Genomic DNA, 19,413 nt, shown 5'->3' with positions numbered 1-19,413 from the left:
GACGCCAACATCTTGTTGTCCCTTAGCTTGCTGGCCCCACCTCAGCAGGAGAGGCCCGAGGGCTGGCTCTGCCTGATGGCCCTGGGATGGAAGATTTGTGTTTCCGTTACCCAGTCAATCCTGTATTTATTTTAGATATTAAGCAGTGACATAAAAGCTGCTGACATTAACCTTCAGGGGCAGAAATTGCCTTTAATGGACCCCATAAAAGTTATTATTGATGGCAGCTGCGTGCAGCATCACTGTGACCTCAGCAAAAGCCTCCACCACTATCAATACTGTTGACAATTACTATTGACTAATGCAAGGCCGGGCGGGGAGGCAGAATGGACGTTCCTTCCCGTGGCTGGAAGTCGCTGTGGGTTACTTTGCATTCCACCTTTGGTAAGGATCTCAGAGAACTTGGTCACATATTTGAGAATCCAGCACTTACTGATTCAAGTGGAGCTGGGCAAAGCACTCAGATTATAGGATTGGGGAGATCTGACTTCCCACCCTGGCTAAGCTGACCTGCTGACTTAACCACCCACATAGTTTCTGCCAAGTCAGCCGACCTTTGTGGAGACTGTTTTCCCATCTGGGAGATGGGAATGCCATGGCATCGTCATGAGGATTAATGGCAATCGCAAGTGAGCAGTGGCTTGACACAAGCAGGCCCTCAGTGTGGCTCCCCTGTACTCCCAAAGAGCAGCCACACAGTGAGGGGCTGGCCAGTGCACCCAGTGTGACAGAGCCCTGTTCTGGTAGTAAGACCTGAGTTCTCGTCAAAGAAGAAGAACTGGGGCTGGAGAGGAATGCAAGACAAAGAGAGGAGGGCAGGAGAGGAAGATAGAGATGAGAGGGCCAGGGAGAAGGGAGGGAGAGCAGCCAGGACAGAACCAGACTCCTGCGAAGGGCCTGGCTCCAGCTCTTTCCATCGTCACCTCCCGGGTCCCTCAGCTGCAAGTTGGAGAGACAACGGTGTGAACAAGAATACTGTCGACCTCCTCTGCAGATAAAAGGGAGTCATTCCTATGGCACATGCACTGCCAGTACGATTTCCTGTCACTAGCTGGACCCAAGTAGGACACAGCTATGAGTATAGCTTCCCACCTCTGGGCAGGTGGACAGGAACATGGGCATCTGTGTGTGTCTGGGCTCGGGGAGTCTGGGCCTGGAGGGGCTGTGGAGGCCAGGGGGTCTTTGTGAGGCTCATCTGCCCACCTTCACCTGCTTGTCTGCCCTGAGTACAGCGAGGACTAAGGGCTGCAGCCAGTATCGAAACGAACGATCAGAAGGAGGAGGCGGCCTGGCCAGAGGAAGCAGGCAGCCATTTCCCGTCCCCGTTATCAAAGGCTGAAGCTTTTCAGGCTCCTCGACTCTGTCATTATCACCGAACAGAGGCTTAATTCGGTTGTAATTCAGCTCTCAGGGAATACACAATAATGTGGGCGGCGTGCACCTCACTCTGTCATGACTTTGTGGAAAAATGATCATTTGTCACCTTGGCAAGAAGCCTTCAAAAGGACAAACAACCTTAGCCTTTTGCTGCAGAGGGAATGCACTGGCACCAGGACTATGAGAAGAAAGATTCTGGAGCCATACAGACCTGAGTTCAAATCCTATCTTGCTAGCTGTGTGACTGGCAGGTATCTTAATCCCTTGGTGCAGTTTCCTTATTCTGTGCAAAGGGGATTAAAAAAACCTACTTCAAAGGGGCGTTGTGGTGGGGGGAGTGATGAAATAGGAGAACTAGAGCACCAGCACTGTGCTTGGGGTCTACCATTCAGCAGCAGCTGCTCACTGACAGTGTCACTACTATCCTTTCCTTCTTGTGCACCTTCATCTGAATGTAAGCACCTCGGGTCCCAGAACCCCACATCCAGAAAGGCCTGCAGGTCATCCAGTCCAGTTATTCCCAAAGGTGTTCATCCGAACACTGAACCCATCAGACACTCTGAGAACAAAGGGTTCCATGCTCCAATCAACTGGGGGAATGCGGCCTCTATCGCTCCTTGGTGGTTTACCCATTAGCATGCACATTTTAAAAGATTAAAGGCTCTGACAAGTCCTGCAGTAAAGAAATTGGTTTGAATTCATTCAACGTAGTGTTTCTCACATTATTTGACCACAGAGTGCTTTCTTACTGTCATCCCCTCACCAACCTAAGCACTACTAACATTCTAAGATACAGGAAATGCAGATTTGGTTGAAACTGCTTATTTTATAGTTGAAGAAATGGAGGTCCAGAGAAAGGATCCAACTTATCCAGTGGCACACCCCAGGGCAGTGAGGGAACTGAGGTTTCCAGCCTCCTAATCAGAGACCATTTTCTCTGTACAGGCCTTACACATCAAGTCCCTGCTCTGGTTCAGCGCATGGTGGGAGTGGTGGGAGAAGGGGCTGCTGGCTTGGCTTGGGCCTTAATGAGAAGGTGGATGAAGGACAGTGGATGGCTTGTCATTGCAGAGGGGGGTATCTCCTTCAGGTACTTAGGTCACTGGCCCACTCACAGGGCTGGTTGGGGGCCAAGGGAGGGAGACAATGCCAAGCCAGCATCTAGCCCTCAGAAAGGTGCACAGTTTCCCTAGGAAACCTCCAAGCTCTCCGGGAGAAATGGTGGAATGGGTATTTGGAACTCTGCTGTACCTGACTCTTTCGGGAAATAAATTTCCCACCTGACTCTGACTTTCCCTGGGCTCCTGCCTGACTCCAAATCTGGGATTGTGCTATGCCTAGAGCCTCCTTTTCAAAGAATAAACTGCCTTAACTTTCGCCTCTGACATGGTCCCCACCCTGAGTCTGGGGGATCCTGGACAGCGATCACCAAGAGCCTGCATTTGGAGCTGGAAACCAGTAGGGGGCACCGGTGCCTGGCTTGGCCCAGTTTTCACTCACATTGCCCTTCTCACTCTGGTACAGGAGCACCAGCAGACCCCTCTCATCAGACTTCTGAGAAACAAAAGCCCTCTCCTCCCCTGGGCAGAGAGGCTGTCCCTGGTCTCTGCCACCCCCACAGGACTTGGTTGCTAGACCCAGCAGGTGGCTCCTCAGTTCTGCCCTGTGTCCACAGAACTGCCTGGAGCATGGCGGGGAACAAAGCCCCAGAGAAGGGAGATTGCTTAAGTAGCGCCCCGCAGGGCTGTGTCTAACCCTAGAGCTCCTCGGACACCTGTTAACAAGGTCCCAAAAGGAAGGAGGCAAATTCTGAAACCAGGTTCCCTTCCTTTCACCTGAAAAAGGAGGCATGTGAACTAGCTGCCTTCTTTTCCCACAGCATCACTCAGGCTTTGGAAGAAGGGCTGCAGGGTGAGACGGGGCTAGAGTCCACAGCCTGTGTGTCCTCAGATCTGCAGCTGAGATCAAGGGAAAGCAGGAGTAACCCCTCAAGTTTTGTGACCCTGATGTGACAGATTCTGTTGAAGGCCGTGCTTTGACCAGCATAAGACCCTGGGGCAGGGTGCACCTGTGGCAACTGCCCAGGACCGCGGAGCCCCTGGAGGCTGAAGACTGAGCAGAATCCGGGCAGGACCAGACATGGCTGACATGACGGACAACAAGCCACCGGGGACTGGTTACCGCTGCTCCCCCATACAGAGGCACCTTGCAAGTAACCACCCCGGGCCTTAGGCTCCCCCTGATCTGAAAATGAAGAACAGCGACCCAGTCTCTGGCGTGTCACCAGCGGGTGGGTATTTCATGTGACTGTGCAGAGGCTCTGACTTCTGACCCCTGAGAGCAAAGCAATCTTTCACCAATGTCACCCAAGCCCCCGCAATGGAGCAGAAAATCAATATCGTCATGAAAAGCCTGGCCTCAAGATCCAGGCGCCTGGCATGGGTCACGCAGGCCACTCACCAGTCTCGGTGTTCTCGTGCTCCGTGTCGGTGAGCGTGAGGTTGGAGTTGGCTCGGCTGGACAGGCAGGAGCTGCGCCCCGATCGTGTGCTCCGGCCCCACAGCCGCACGGGGTGCTCGGGGGACAGCACAGTGTCGGCCTCCATGTCAGCGTCGGAGCTGGCCCCCATGGAGTAACCGCAGTGTGGGAGGCCTATGTCTGTCCGGTACAGGGTCCCATGAGGGGGTGTCACCTCTCCCAGCCCCAGCTCCCGCAGGCTGAAGTTGGCTCCTGGGAGGAAAGGCAGATGAACTTGGTTAGGGTCATCCCGCCAGAAACCGGACCCCTCAACACGGATTCACTGTTGTCTTTGGAGCTGGCATGGTGTTCCCCGCACAGGCCTCTCTGCCTAAATGGCTTCTCTGACCCTCCCCCATCAGCCCAACCCCTCCCCATCCTTTAAGGCCTACCTCGCACAGCACCTCCCTTGTGAAGTCGCCCCTAACATCTACACCTTACGCGGCAGTCATTGCTTCTTGCAGTCAAGCTCCCTCCAAGAGGCCTTGGCCCCAGGCGTCCCACACAGTAGGGTCATGGGCCTGACCCTTCCGCTGCTGCTGCCCACAGTGGATACAGAGACCATGTCAGACTCATTCCTAAATGCCCCTGCCCAGCACTCAGTACAGGCTCAAGAGATGTCTGTTAAACTGATGTCCAGTCCAGGGAGGACCTGGCAGAAAGCTGCACTCCTGAGGAGGGCAGATGTCTAGTTGAGGGGATGCAGATGGCTGCCCTGGGACCCAAAGGTCCTTTCTGCCAGGCCAGGAAAGCCTGGAGCATGACAAGGAAGATGGGCACTGGCAGAGAAAAGTGGGCCTCACGCAGGCCATGGGATCTGCCTTCCGCTTCCTCAAGCCATGTGGGGCTGGGACTGTGGCAGGAATCTGAAGGCTTTGGAGTAATCCAGGGAGCCCAGTGCACAGCCAGAGCTGGGCTGCTGAGAGGACTGGAGGGCTCAGGAAGGCCTGGAGATGTCCAGGACTGAGGCCAGGGAAGACACAGGTGAGGGGAGTTCACCCGGCGATTTGTATTTGAGTAACATTTCCCCTTCCATGGGAAACACAGCGTCCATGTTACATCTGAATGTTCATTCAATGTCCATTCAAGGACAGCTTCTCCCATATTTCTAATATTCCCATGAGTATTTTGGGGGTGAGAAAGAGGGGTGAACAAAGGCACCAACAGTCATATCCCAATTAAACCAATGATCTGGGAAATGGCCTTCTAATCAGGTAGCACTCACATCCAAACCAATTCCAGCTGGCTGTGGCCTTCAGCAACACACAATGAGTAGGGTGTGGTGCCAGATTTCATAGCAAGTGGGGCAGATACAACCAAAACCATGATTAAGGGTTGAAGTCCAAAGTGGGGAGATCCACGGAGAATGTCCTGGGAACACGGAGGCAGAGAGTGGGCGCTCAGAGAGGTCTGCTGATGAAAGTGAACTTGGAGAACAGAGGAAGAAGAGATGTTCAGACTTGGAAGGATTCCTATAACCAGGGCGAGGGCTGAATAGGGAAGTCTTCAAAGGCAAGTGAGTAGGTCTCCTCCCCTGGTCATGGAGGGGACCTGCCAGAGAGGGAGGAGGGGGAGCCAGCTGGGAGAGCTCTGCTCATAGTCACGGGGATCACTCTGCAAATCAGCTCTGTGCTCCAGAGGGTCCCAGGAGGCTCTGGGAGCAGCACCTCTGTCCTGGCACAGAGTGGGTGCTCAGTGCAAGTTGTAAGAAAAGAGACACAAAGTCTGGCAGGACGTTGGTGAATGGATAGAGAGGGAAGGAGGGGAGCAGACACCACCTGGGCTGCTACTGAAATGAGAGCTACAGTGGGACGACGGGTGCCCCAAGCCTGGAGCTCAGGTGGTCCATGCTGCTGCAGCCTTAATGTGAGGCTATAGTCATGGAACTGTTCTATATGGTGCGTACTGCAATTGATGCCCGAGCCTCCTCCTGCCCTCTGCCCACTGCCTGCTGCCTCTGCTCTGTTACTCCAGCCCCTTCCTTAGAAACAATGCCCAGCCTCCCCGTGATACAGCAGAGCAGGGACCACCGGGCTCTGCTCAGTGGCCAGGCAGACACTCAGGATTGGTCAGGGCAGGGGTCAGGCGGATGTTAAATATTCTGAATATTCCGCTATGGGCCCTTCGCTCCCTTTGTGTTCTCCTTGTAAGTAGAAGAAACTTGCAATTGGGTCCTAAATCCCCTCAGTCTGCATCCCACTCTCTCTGCACACCATTCGCTCTGCTTGCCCCATTTACCTCTCACTGCTCTCCCTTCTCCTCCCGTCTCGTTCCCCTCCCCAACCCCAGCTCATATTCCCGCCTTGATGGGCTGGCCCTCTCAAGGGAGGCCAGTCACACATCAGAACAATGTGAAATAAACAGCCCAGGCTGCATCCATTTCCATGTGGCTTGCTTGCCCTCCATGCCCTTTTAGGCAGCCAGACTCAGCAGGAGTATGAATGAGCTGAGACATCTCATGAGGGCTGACTCTAAAGGCTCCCTGATCCCTGTGAGCCAGCCTAACATCCTCCCCGCCACCTCCCGAGGTGGGAGTTTAGGAAATTTAGTTCATCAGATGTGAGAAGTCCTTATGATCTGTTCACTTTACATCCTTTTGGCCTCTGTCCTGAGATTCCAGGCACAGGTAGACGTACTACCCCTCTCAACATCAAGTTGTGCCATCTTAGGCTGGATCAATCACCTGAGCCTCAAAGTTCTTCTCTTTAGAATGGAGACAATAACCTAGGATCTGCTACCCTCACAGAATTTTTAAGGATTTAGGGAGGTAATGGATAGGGAAGTACTTTGTCGAGTGCCATGGTCATGCCTGCCTGTGAGATGGGGATGCTTCTGACTTATTATTGATAAAGATGAGGGGGCTCCTCCATGCAGACTCATGTGCTAGGGTGACTCGTAGGCCAAACGGGGCTGGTCGGGGTTGGCTGAGCTCTAGCAAGCACAAGCAGAAGAGAGCTGGAAGAAAGCTTTGATACCAGTTTGTCCCTTCCCCTCCTTGAGACCCAGAGTGGGCAATTCATGGTAGGCGGTCTTTATGAAGCATCTGCTCCATGCCAGGCACTATGTCAAGGGCTTTAATTACAATCCCCATTAATCCTCATGAGCACAAACTATTAGGAGGCTTCACGGGTAACCCACTGCCCAGGTGAGGAAGCTGAGGCTAGTCAAAAGGGCAGATCCAGTATCCAAATCCAGATCTGTCACTTGCCAGTCTGAGCTCTAAACCATAAACCAGACAAGAGTTGAAGACCTTTCCTCTTTCAAGCCTTAGAGGCAGCCTTCCTGACAGGTCGGCTCTCACGTAATTTGGTCCTATGGAAGAGGCCGGTTGCGTGCCAGGCTCTCAGAGGGGCTGTGTGTATGTGAGACCAGTTCCTCTTACCTCTGAGATCTGGGGCAAATGATTCAGCCTGGCATTGTTGTAAGGATTAGGTAACAATGCCAAAACAGATCTAAACTACACAGCACACAGCCTGGCTAATCCTGGCTGGAGGGGGAGCAGGTGGAGCAGAATCGGCCATTGGTAGCAGCCGGTCAGGCATCAGAGAAGGCTCACAGCTCTTTCGGCAGAAGAATAGCAATCACTGATGCACCAGGGTAGGGAAGAAATACCATGGTGCTCGTGGGGATGATGAGTGGGTCTGCAGGGCTGGAGCCCTAGTGGGAGGGTGTGGAGAGGTAGGGGATGAAAGAGTACAGGGAGAAAAACGGATGGGGGAAATTCCCTTATGCCAGGTAAAGGAGCTCAGATTGAGGGCAATGGGGAGTCATTGCCGACTTCACTCTAGCTGCAGTGCACAGAATGGCCCAAAGTGGGCAGTACCAGGTGAAAGGGGTGGTGGTCAACCCTCCTGGAGAGATGACAGTGGTCTGAACTGGGACACTTGGCTGAGGGTGTGAAGAATAGGGACGGATTTGAAAGGTATTTGGGACAGGCTTTGGTGACTACTATACTCAGGAAGTGAAGGAGAGGAGACAGGTGCCAGGATGTTAGGTCTGTCTCAGGAACGTGTTCCTCCCAAGGTTAGGACAGTGCTTGCTGCAAGGAAGGTGATTCTTTTGTTGAATGGATAGGATACATACATGTATCCATGTATGTACTTGATGTCTGCTTACCACTTCCACCACGCCGCTCTTCAGCAGCGGGAGACGACTCCAGCCCGTCTAACAGGTGAGGACTGAGGCCCGAAGAGCCGGTGGCGGTGCCGAACTCAACCCCTGCTCCTTACCACCTCTTTATGCCAACAGCGTGAAGATGAACAAGCTAAGAATGAGTTACCGGCAGGCTCTGACCAGATCCAGGAGCCGAAGGAGCCGAGGCCCGGCGCTGGCCTGCGTCCCGCCCTCCCGCCTGCTCACATGCCCGCGTGCCCACGCGTCCACGCGCCCAGGTGCACACCTGCCCCCGGCCCCGCCCCTGTCGCCCTCACCTGCGCGGCAGAACTCCTCGGCCTCCTGCGGCACCATGTCCTTGACGCGGCCGCCATAGGCCAGGCGGGCATCCTGGTCATAGGCCTTCAGGGTCTCGCTGGAGCTGTAGGACTTCTGTGGAGCTTTGCCCTCCTCGCTGTCCGCGGACGAGCTGGTGTAGCGGCGCTCGGCGTCGCGGCGCCGGGTCAGCGAGCGGTACGGCTTTCTCTCCTTCACGTCCATGGCCTCCGGCCCGCGCTCCTCCACATCCACGAACAGGGTCCTCGCGGCACTCAGGGCCGAGCGGTCTGGAGCCAGGGAACCAAAGAAAGGGCAGAAAAGGTGTGAGCTCAGGCCCCAGGAGGCAGAGGCAATACCCTGGTCTGTCTCGCACCTGATTGGCCCTGAAAGGCTGTGGAGGAGGGACTTAAGACTTGGGGAGGGGAGGGCACCGTTCCGCTGCCACACCCATGTTAGTAGCATAGGGGCCCCTGCACCCAGGGCCTTTGATGATGAATCTGGTCCCCTTCGGCTCTGCCCGTCCACTATGAAGACACCTCAGCCTCTGCCTGCCCACCACGAGGACACCTCAGCCTCTCTTCCAGCGATGGGTATCAAGGAAGTCAACAAAAAAGACCAGAGCACACTGATTTCCATAATCTCTCTACATAGTAATCATGTATTTGTTCCCAACCTGTCCCCAACCGGGACAGGGCCTGACACAGAGCAGAGGCTACTTAAGAATTTATGAAACGAATGACCATACTTAGGCACTGGGGTGAGCACTTAGCATGTATCTCTTCCCTACCAAGATCCCAAAGGCCCTCTCCAGGGCAAGGCTCAGCCTGCACTCCAGAACAAACTCTGTTCATCTCATTAAAGAACTCTCTTGACCCATTCAGATGGGTCCAAATGTCCTAACCTGGAAAGCCGTTTACTCAGCCAAAGAATGTCTGATGTTATCACTTGGTGTCTTTGGGATTTATCATGGATCCCAAGTGTCTACTGTAGACTTCCTTCTACATGTTTTCCATTATACTAAAAGAGTGCAAACATTTGTGATTTTATTGGTGCCCCATAATAACCATAAAGTGCATAAGACAACTATTTTCATTCCCATTTTATACATGGGGCAACAGTGACCCAGAGCCAAGGCCACAGGGTGCATTAGTAACCAAGCCAACATTAGTAGACCGACCATGCCATGGGTTGCAACTAGAGCCAATCAAGATGTAGAAGTGATACTTTTGGAGACCTAGTTCTCAAAATACCCCTGGAAATCATTTCTGGGACAAAGAGCCTGAGCCAGGATCCACAGAAATCAAATCACCTTACTGGGACCCAAACTGAGGGTTCTGAGCTCTGGTTTCTTAACATTCGGCTTCCCGGCACTGGCCAACAAGATGACAGTTGGTCCTCTGAATGCCTGAGGGGCAGGGCTGGGCAGAAGACCAGTGATAATACTCCCTATGCCAGGATGTGTAAAACCTTTTGCCTGCAATCCATAGTTTGAAAAGCATCTTATAATGTGACTGGATATATATACTTATGTACATGAATGTGTGTGTTTATATGTATAAAATGGAAATAAGATTCACAAAACTGAAGTTCCTACATGATGAACAATGTACTCTGATATTTCCTATTTCATTCTCTTTTGCTTTTTTTTTTTTTTTTTAAAGGCTGATTATAACTCTCTAAATTGACCGAATCCTAGCTTTTGACCCAAAGCACTGTTCTGGTGTAATTTGGTTGAGGATGTATGGTGACTGTCACCTAGCCTCTGTGCCCTCTGGCCCTTCACCTCCAACCCATCCCCATGACTGACTATAATGGTGATGATATTATAGAGTAAGCAGGAAAGTAAGGTTAGCCATGGTTAATACCAATGACTAATAATTTGTAATATTAACAATGGTTTTACAATAAGAGCCAATATACTGTTATTAGTAGCAGCTGAGTAGTGAGTACTTACTTTCATTAATGTTCTATCTAACAATATTTTAATCCTTACTTCAATTGTGTAATATAGGTACTATGCTTATCTATGAATTACAGATGGGAAATTGGGAGTTTAAGTATACTGCCCAAAGTTACGTGGCTTCTGATTGGTGGAGCCATCATCCTAACCGAGGGGTTGAACTTGGCACATGGGTACAACCACTCAATGATATTGGCTCTGTAGGTTATGCCAGATGAGAAATCTCCTATGCCCAGATCATTCCACTGCTCTGCTTACACCTCCATAGCAGCTCTGTGGAGTCTCCAGGATAAATTCCAGTCTCCTGATCAAAATGGAAGGCCATTGTTTGATCTGGGCCAACGCACTTCCTTCTCAGTGAGCCACCTGCAGCTTTCCTGGACAGTAATTCTTTGGCCTCTCTACCTCTGTGCACATTGATTTATCATTGCACATCCAGCTAGCAGGATGGTCTGTGTTTGTGTCTGCCTCTGGCCTTGACTGCAGCTCCTCGAGGACAGGCCTGGCGTCCACAGAGCTCATGAAATGCGTGCTGAATGAATGAAAGAATATAATTACGGCAGCTACTATTTTACTTCTTACCAATCATCAGGTGGTATAAAATTCTGGTAGTTTGATTTAGATATATCTAAAATGGAATTAAAGGCAATGCTTAGATGCATGTTTTTAAAATTCCAAAGGAAGTCTGTATTTGAAATATGCACACCTCTCACTCAGGAGCTGTGTGACCCAGGACAAGTTATCTAACCTCGCTGTGCTTCAGTTTCCTCATCTGTAGGACAGTAGTACCAACCTCTTGGGGTTGTTCTGAGGATGAACTGAGTTAATACACATCCCTGGTATATATGAGTCCCTGATACCCAATGGGTGCTCAAAAAATGTTAGCCATTACTATCCTCAGAAAAAAAACACATTTTATTTTTAAAAGGCCCACTTTAGAAGGCTCCAGCTAAGTGTCAGTTATAATTGGAGAAGGAATATCCCTGCAGAAACATATGTTAATAAGGCCAAGACATGTTTTAGGCTGTTAAATTGGTGGACGACTATGTCTTCTTATCAGCGTGAGCCTGTTGACCCAAGGCACTGGCTTCGAGGCAGAGGCTGAGTGACTACGAATTATTAGGAACACAGCCCTGAAACCCACGGCTTCCCTGTCACAAAGCAGCGGCAGGGAGAGCACGTGCCTTGCTCCCATTCCCTGCTTATTTTTTTTCTATTTTAGGCTTAGTATAGTAATTCAGTAAATAGGTGTTTTTTTTTGTTTTGTTTTGTTTTGTTTTGTTTTTTTAAGAGAAGGAGGTTGGTCATGGTTCACACTGGGCTCGACATGTAACAGAGGAGGAAGAAGCTGGGACATAAGAATTGACAGTGGAGAAGAGCTCCCCTTGGAACGAGGGTCCACAGTCCAGGGACTCAGAGACCTAGCAGGTAGATGGAGGAATGAGGGCCTGGCTGGGATCCCCCCCGCCAACTGCGACCCTCCTCCATGGGCTGGGCAGCAGAGGCACCTCGTAAACCTGTCAGTCCCTCCTAACCTGCTGACCAGGGGTTCCCTACCACCCCTAAATCCATTAGCATGACCTTCCTGACCCTTCCTCTGCTCCTTCTCACAGCCGGCAGAGCACTTGGCTTCTACCAGGTCTGTTTCTGTCCTTCAGACCTGCCAGCTATTTCTCAGACACCCTCCATCTGGATGTCACTGAGCCTCCACATCCCTGCTTCGCTGGGTTCACCCGAGGGCGGCACCTGAGAGAGATGGGGCAGGAGGGTGTAGGCGAGAGGGGGCAGTGCTGGTTCCCTGCTCTCTCCCTGCTTTGTAGTCCTTTGTCTGCTCGTTAGACCCCTCTTCCAGGCCTCTTTCAATATCCTTCCCTGCCCTCACCCGTCCAGGCCCGGGGAGGGTTGGGGGGCGGCGGTGGTCCCCGTTTCCTGCCGCTGCTAGCTCTAGACCTTGGGTTTTCACCATAGTGGCTTGCTCTCCTCACCTACCCACACCTCTGTCCCTTCATTAACGTGTATTCATTTAAAGCATCTGGAGCGAATCTTGTTTCCTGGGGGATCCTGACCCCTGGCTATTGGGATGACTTTCAGTTATCATCGGGACCGCTTCCTGGGGCTTACCGTAGGCCAGACACTGGGCGAAGTGCTTGCATTAGGTGATCTCACTGAGTTCCCACCATCCCACTCTAGTGGTCCCTCTTAACGATAAAGAGAACCCGAGGTTTAAAGAAGGTAAGTGAGTGGCTTAAACTCACACAGTCAAGAAGTGGGTTGAGGGCTGGATCCATCCGTATCCAGACCTCCCTTCACAGCCCTCCACCACGTACAGTAACAGAATGAGCTCCACTGCCCTTCTCCAGACAACCCCTGGCGATGGGGCTCTGGCACGTTAGGAACTGACTTTGTTAGATGCTTCATAAACTATAACGTTCCTTCTATCTGTAGGCGTACGGGATTGGAGAAGAACTACTCTCAGCGCCACCATCATCCTCATTATTGATGTGTTGTTAATTCTGATGCACAAATGCTGTAACTGCACACACGTAACGTGTGAGACTCTGGCCTGCTCCTGAGGTGTGGCTGGCTGAAACTCTTCTCTGGGTGAAACCCCCGAGCTCCGCGAAGGTGCCTTCGGAGAGGAGTCGCAGACAGACCTGCGCTGGGCACTGGGCCCGGAGACGAGCAGGACGGGAGCTCTCTCTCCGGGGTGTCCGCCACAGCAGGGCAACCGTGGGTGATTTGACGAGCATGGCCTGCAGTCTCACACCCTCCTCCTGATGCGGACACGGGTGTCATTCTTGGCTCCTCTCTGGGGAAAGAGAGCGGGCCCCGGACAGGAGAAGGGAAGAAGCACGGCTGCCTCGAGCCCTGCACCCAATACGTTCCACACACCCCCGTAAGAGCTCTGGTCACTTACCATTTCAGAGAGCAGGCTGCATGCCCTGGGTGGGTGGTCAAGTTCACACAGCCAGTAGGTGATGCTAAAATCTACATTTTGGCTTTTTTCTTTTACATGGAGCTGGGCTCTGATAGACCTAGAAGGTCTGAACAGGTCCGTGAATGTGGGGAGATCTGGGGGACCCGGGATGGGGATGGCGACGGGGGGATGATCTCAGATAGGAAAAGAGGTAATCACAATAAAACCACCACCGTTGATCAAACCCCTACTCATGTGCCAGCTGTTTTGTGCCTATGATTCCTAATCCCTACAACAATTATCTGGGTTAGATAGATCCTCTTTTATATTTTCTCTTATTTACTCGTATTATACAAATGAGATAATGAGCTTAAAGAGATGAAGGGACTTGCTCTAGATCCCGTGGCTTCCAAATGTCAGGGCCTAGATTTGAACCAGAAGAAAAGATTTAAGCCTTATGAAATGTACTATATACCTCATAATAGAAGTTGACTCATGTTGTAAGGAATGGCTAAGTTCCTTTCTGTCCTCAGTGCTGCAGAAGATGTGCAGAGGTAACACACCGGACTCCCTGTTCCCTCTCTCCCTTGCCCCCTTCTCCTACCCTGCCTCTTCTCTCCAACACTGAGTTTCCACACTGCTGGGCCAGACCTTGGGCGAGGCATCCGTGGACAAGACAAATGAGCTTCCTACTTCTTGGAGCTTCTAGAACAGGGGCAAATCAAACAGGGGAGAGACAGGAGAAGGACCACAGGGGCTCCTAACCTAGGTCAGATGGGCTAAAGATAGAGGGAAGATCAAGGATCACTGGCCAGAGAAAGAGACATCTTAACTATGACCCCAAAATGGCAAGTCGAAGTGAGCTAGGCCAGACCGTTTGGAGGAAAAGAGAGAAAAGAAATCTAGATCTGACTTTCCATTTTCTCTGACCTACAGTCAAAATACGTTTCACCATCCAGAAAACACATACTTGTACGGATTTCGAACTAAAACGAGCATTTCAGAAACTATGTCTAATCACTCCTCAAGGATAGCACCTGACACTTTCTATTTTATTCTTCTCCACTAAAATAAGATTATGGATGGGTTGCCAACCTCTCGTTGGAAAAGCACCGCTCTGCTCACAGCTTGGATGGAGGCTGGAGGTACAAGAGAACTGCGGCCAGGGAGAGACCCAGTTATCCCCTGAATCCAGCCTCGAAGGAGAGGGAAGCCGTTGCTGAGAAAGCCTGGGAGGGGAGGATGATCAGCCTGGTGGGGGACAAAAGCAATTTCCATGACCAGTCGTCATCTCAGTGACAGGAGAATGCAAAGGAGTGTGTGGCAGAGAGCCTGGATGGGAGGTCCCAGGGGAGCGTGTCCTCCAGCTGGGTTTCAGAGGCCCGGATGGGGCCAGGGCCAGGAGCAGGCCTGGAAGAATGGCACAGGCGCTGGGCCTGCGAGACAAGGCGAGATGGGGGAAAACAAAGCTTTTGGTACGTGTGGGGAAACTCAATAAGCAACGTTGGGCCCATCACGTCGGCTCCAGCAGTATTTATGAGGGGCAGGGGCCCAGAGCACTGGCAGAGAGACTGGAACAGACGGAGAGCACTGCTGGGTAACCTCTCCCCCCACCTCCCCACCACCGCCGCCCAAGCCCTCGGGGGAAACGGGTGCTGTTACCACCCTGGGTCCCCCCGCCCCCCCCCACCCCCACCCCCCCCGCCGCCACCACACACACCTAGAAACAGCCAGAGACGGACCAGGAAATTGACTGAATTCCTACTGGACTGAAGTTTTATAAGTTTTCCTGAACATAAGCCTGTGGTGATATTTTTAGTTCTTTGTGTGTCAAGAAGGGCCCATAATTATTTCAGAGCGAAAATGTGTTCTACAAAATAGAAGTCCCGGGCATTATCTGTTTGCGTATGTGTGCACAAAATCATCACAAATTTTTACTTTCCTTGGTCCTTCAGAGTTGGGTCTTGCGAGGCCTCTGTTTTAAACTCTGGTGACGTGTGTGATATGAAGGTGGATGCCAGAGGTGGGGGGGCATCAATACTGTGTTGTGCTACGTGCACACCGGAGGACGAGGCACGATCATCCCCACTTGACAGATGGGAAACGGAAGCCCAGAGTAGCGGAGCGATGCCCAAGTTCATACAATATGCCAAGACCGGAATCTGGGAACCCTGGTTCCAAGTCTGTGCTTTCGGTTTTGGTACCCCAAGCACATTTCTCTGGCCCTGTGGCTTTAGGGAAGAACTTGCTCTTCCAAACAGTGATAGTGATTACATTAATGGTGGCTCAGGGCATGGTCTTCATAGCATGACCTCATTTTATCCTCACCATACACCCCAAACCACCTTATTTTTTACACATGAGAAATCCGGGATTCCGAGAGGTCAAGTGCCTTGCCCAGAGGGCCACAGCAAGGAGGTGGCAGAGTCAGGATTCAAACCTGGGTCTATATGACCCCAGGGCTCAAGCCATTAGTTAAAATCTCTACCATTTCCCACCTAGGTCATCTCTTATTTTAATGTCTTTAGATTTTCTATTTGCTTTTTCACTGTGTTTTGTTAGCAGTATTAATTCCTTTGATGAAGCCAATTCACCCCTCACCTGGGGTTTTTGGGAGGACTGCTTTTATACCTCCCTCTCGAAGTGGCCCCGGGATAGCACTGTGGGCCAGAAAAAAGGGCTTTCTTGGGAACCTGGTGGAATGTGGCCATGTGCTTAGCTCAGCTGCTGGGACACCCCTAATCAGCGGCTGGCAAGCAGGTGACAGATGGTACCACTGCTTACATGGGCCATCTCGCTCTTCTGTTGGAAGGCCTGTCACAGGCCGGGAATCGAAGCCCAGGCGGCTGCTGTATGGGCACCGTCCTCTGATCCTCAGCTCAGAGAGCTCCCACCCGAGCTGTCTAGATGCCCCCAAAAGGGCTGAGCATGCTCAGGACCTGGGACACAACAGGCCCTTGACCCACAGGAGGGAGTATAAGGGCTGTGTTTTCCAGATTCTTCTACCCAGATTCTTCCCCTCCCTGAAGCTACTCACCAGCCAATGATTCCCCTTTATAAATGGGGACATCTTAGAGTCAGAAAAGGTGGCATTTACTATCTTAAGATTGAAAGTCCCGTCAAAGGTCAGCTGGCTCATGCCCCTTTGGATGCCCGTATCCCTTCCATGTACCCAAGTCACACCACCTCCAAAGTTGGGCACTTCACTGCCTCCAGAGAAAGCTTTGAGCCAAAGCTTCTTTTGGCTTCCTTCCAAAGGCCTCAGCTTGACTCCTTGGGGTCCCAGGAAAGAAGTCCAGTGCCTTTATCCCAGCAAAAGCCCTTCCAGAAGATGGGCTTGTCTGTGTATCCTTGGGTCTTCTTATCAGGCTGAAGATCTCACCTAAGGTTTTCAAGCCCTCACCTTCCCAGTGACCTTTCCTGGGGTTCATCCAGCCTCCTTCCCTCTTTCCCATCCCACAAGGCTTTTGAAGGGTGAGGTTTGGTGACAAGGCGTTGGGTCAGACACGGTCAGAGAGACAGACACATCTACAGATGGTCCCAGCACAGTCAACACAAAAGAGCCCTTGAGAGAAATGCTTGGGGGCAAAGTTGGGGACAGCAGCTCAAGTGGGGGAGGCAGCAGGGCGGCCTGAAGGGGGGGATACCTGAGCCGAGGCCCAACAGCTGTGCAGGGGGGGGCGGGGGACAGGAAAAGGAGTGTGCTTGCTTTCATCTACATGCCTCTCACATGGGGTGGCCCCGGGAACCTCTTGGTCCAAAAGAGAACCTCACACCTCTCTTTTGTACCCACTGGGCGGCAGGACTCCATCTGGCTTTCTGGGAAGCACACCCGCCTGGCTTCAGGGGCGCTGGCTACGTGCTGCGACTCAGCTCCTACATGGACCTTGAGAAATGGTCTGTTTGGACCCTCAGCTCCCCCGGGAAGGGGCCTTCTCCTTCTCCCTGGAAACCGCATTCAAGGGTCAAGCCTCAAACCCAGGTTTTATTAGAGTGCTAATTCTCTGCAAAAAGTGTGCAAGGGCCCTGTCCAGACTTCACATTTTCTATGGGTTTATTCTGGGAGCCCGTTATGAGATAATCAGAGGGACAGGAGAGATAGTTGTGCTGATGGATTGCACATCCCCTGCTGTGCTCAAAGCTTAACCTGTAATTACCTGGGGCTCCTGAGTTAGGCCTCCACTCTGGAGGGGAGAGCTGGAGGAGAAAACCAGCGCCACAGACAGCAGGCACTGCCTTAAAGGTTCCAAAAATAGTGAATCTCTTAGTTTTAACACTAACTCCCTCCATCCCACAGAAGCCCCCCAGATCTCTGAAGGTAGCAATGGCTTGTGCTCTCCTTAAGCTGCCCATGACTCTGTGTCCATAGAAAGGAGGAAGCTCTAAGGTGGCTGTGACCCCAGCAAGTAAAAGCCAGGACCTCAGTTTTCTCTTCTGCAAATTGGGGTGATATAGGGGTCAGGAATAAGCCATGTCTGAGGACTGCCTTTGTGTACATACACAAACATACACACATAAACACACACACACGCACACAATGGAATTCGAAGTACTCTGTCAAGGGCTCTGTGAAAGTACAATGTCAAGAGCATTACACCTTTGTAAGGTGTAATGATTGCAAAGCCCCTTGGGGAGGAGTCAAAGAGGGTCCTCACAGCTGACAAAGCTTGTTAGCAAAGGCATCCCGGAAATGGGTGCCCAGTTGCAAAGCAATGGAGAGAGAGGTCGCTTTGGCAGAATTTCCCTTATATCTCAGTGTCCTCAAGCCTCAAAGAGGTGGAGGGAAAGGCCCATAATGATGGGAAAACCCTGACTGCCTGAAGCTGCCACCATTTCCAATAATTAAAGGCAGACTTAATAGATATTAGGGCCCTCTTTCCAGCAGCTGGGTGGTCAGGCAATTTTTATTTCAATAATTAGCTGCTGTTAAGTCACAAAGAACTGGAGACAGATAAAGGCAGGGCCAGTCTCTCATGGAGCTAATTGTGCCCAGAGTTCTACACGCCTAATCAAGCCTTCCACTGCTCCCATCCCTTTCATCCAAGGCCTCAAAGGACCTTGCCATCGGTAATTAAGTCTCCTAAGTGCTGTAAGGAAAGGGATTCTCCTTGATGGCCTGAATGAAGAAGAGGCTGCTGGGGGGTGGGAGAGGGGAGCTGGGGCAGGCAGTCAGGTGGCTGGCCCCCAGGATGAGGACAGAGAGCAAGGAATAAGGCCCCAGTCCCGTGCCTGGGCCCTTTAAGTCTTTGGCTACTGTGTACTCTTCCACTAGGCAGGACAACCACAGACCTTCTGGCTTCACTGGCTCCCTCCTGTTGAGTCTGGCTCAACCAGCCCCAAACTAGAGACAGTCCAGATGGCCACTGAAAGCCTTTCTAAATGTATCAACCTGGACGGTCTCCGGGGGCTATATTTGTTAGACATGCCAGGTCAGGCAGAGGTAATTCAGACGCTACTCTCCTAGATTCTTAGCATTAGAGGGAACATAAAGGAGATGAGTCACCCCCGCCCCATCTGCAGCTTGGATTCCTTCTAGGAATCCACATGGACACCAGCAAGACTTTGCTTGATCTCAGATGACAAAGCACTCACTCCTAAGACATTTTATCCTGATATTCTGAGAGCCAGCTAGAATTTACTTATTTCCAGAGGCTTTCTGCTGGTCCTAACTCTGCTTTCAAACTTCACAAACAAGGCTGATCCCTTCTCACCCCCAGAGTAAGATCTCTCTTCCTCAGGCTCCAGGAAACAGTGGTAGAAAACCCAAGCTTTACATCAAAGGCACAACCCAAGAGGAAACACTCATAAACTGGACTTCACCGAAATTCAAACCTGGGCTCTGTGACAGACTCTGTCGCTCGGATGAAAAGAGCAGCTCAGAAGCAGGAGAAAATATTTGCAAACTGCATATCCAACAAAGGTCTAGCATCTAGAGTATATAAAGAATGCTCCAAACTCCACAGTAAAAAATAAACCTCAAACAACCCAATTAGAAAAACAGCCAAAAGTTATGAGCAGATACTTCACTGGGGAGGATGTGCAGATGGCAAATAAGCACATGGAAAGATGCTCAACGTCATCGGCCGTCGGGGACGCACACACCCATCAGAGGAGCTAAAATAAAAAATAGTCGTAAGTCTAAATGCTGGCAAGGATGCAAAGAAACTGGAGTGCCCACACATTTCTGGTAGGAATATTAGTGAGTACAGCC

At 51.5% G+C, this 19,413-nt stretch overlaps 1 protein-coding gene across 1 annotated transcript in view; it reads right to left on the bottom strand.

Annotated features, from left to right (window-relative positions):
* TENM4 (teneurin transmembrane protein 4) overlaps window positions 1–19,413 on the bottom strand; it is a 721,609-nt gene that overhangs the window by 368,773 nt on the left and 333,423 nt on the right. The window contains exons 5-6 of the mRNA XM_059187848.1: window positions 8,325–8,612; window positions 3,838–4,107 (exon numbers count right to left, since the gene is read on the bottom strand). Coding sequence (XP_059043831.1) covers window positions 3,838–4,107; window positions 8,325–8,547 — 493 coding nt within the window. The 5' untranslated portion in view covers window positions 8,548–8,612. The remainder of the gene's footprint in view (window positions 1–3,837; window positions 4,108–8,324; window positions 8,613–19,413) is intronic.

The sequence above is a fragment of the Mustela lutreola genome, chromosome 1 (assembly GCF_030435805.1).
Source record: "Mustela lutreola isolate mMusLut2 chromosome 1, mMusLut2.pri, whole genome shotgun sequence".
Classification (NCBI taxonomy): Eukaryota; Metazoa; Chordata; class Mammalia; order Carnivora; family Mustelidae; genus Mustela; species Mustela lutreola.
The sequence above is the reverse complement of the archived record's forward strand: the minus strand, read 5'-3'. Positions and strand labels throughout refer to the sequence as shown.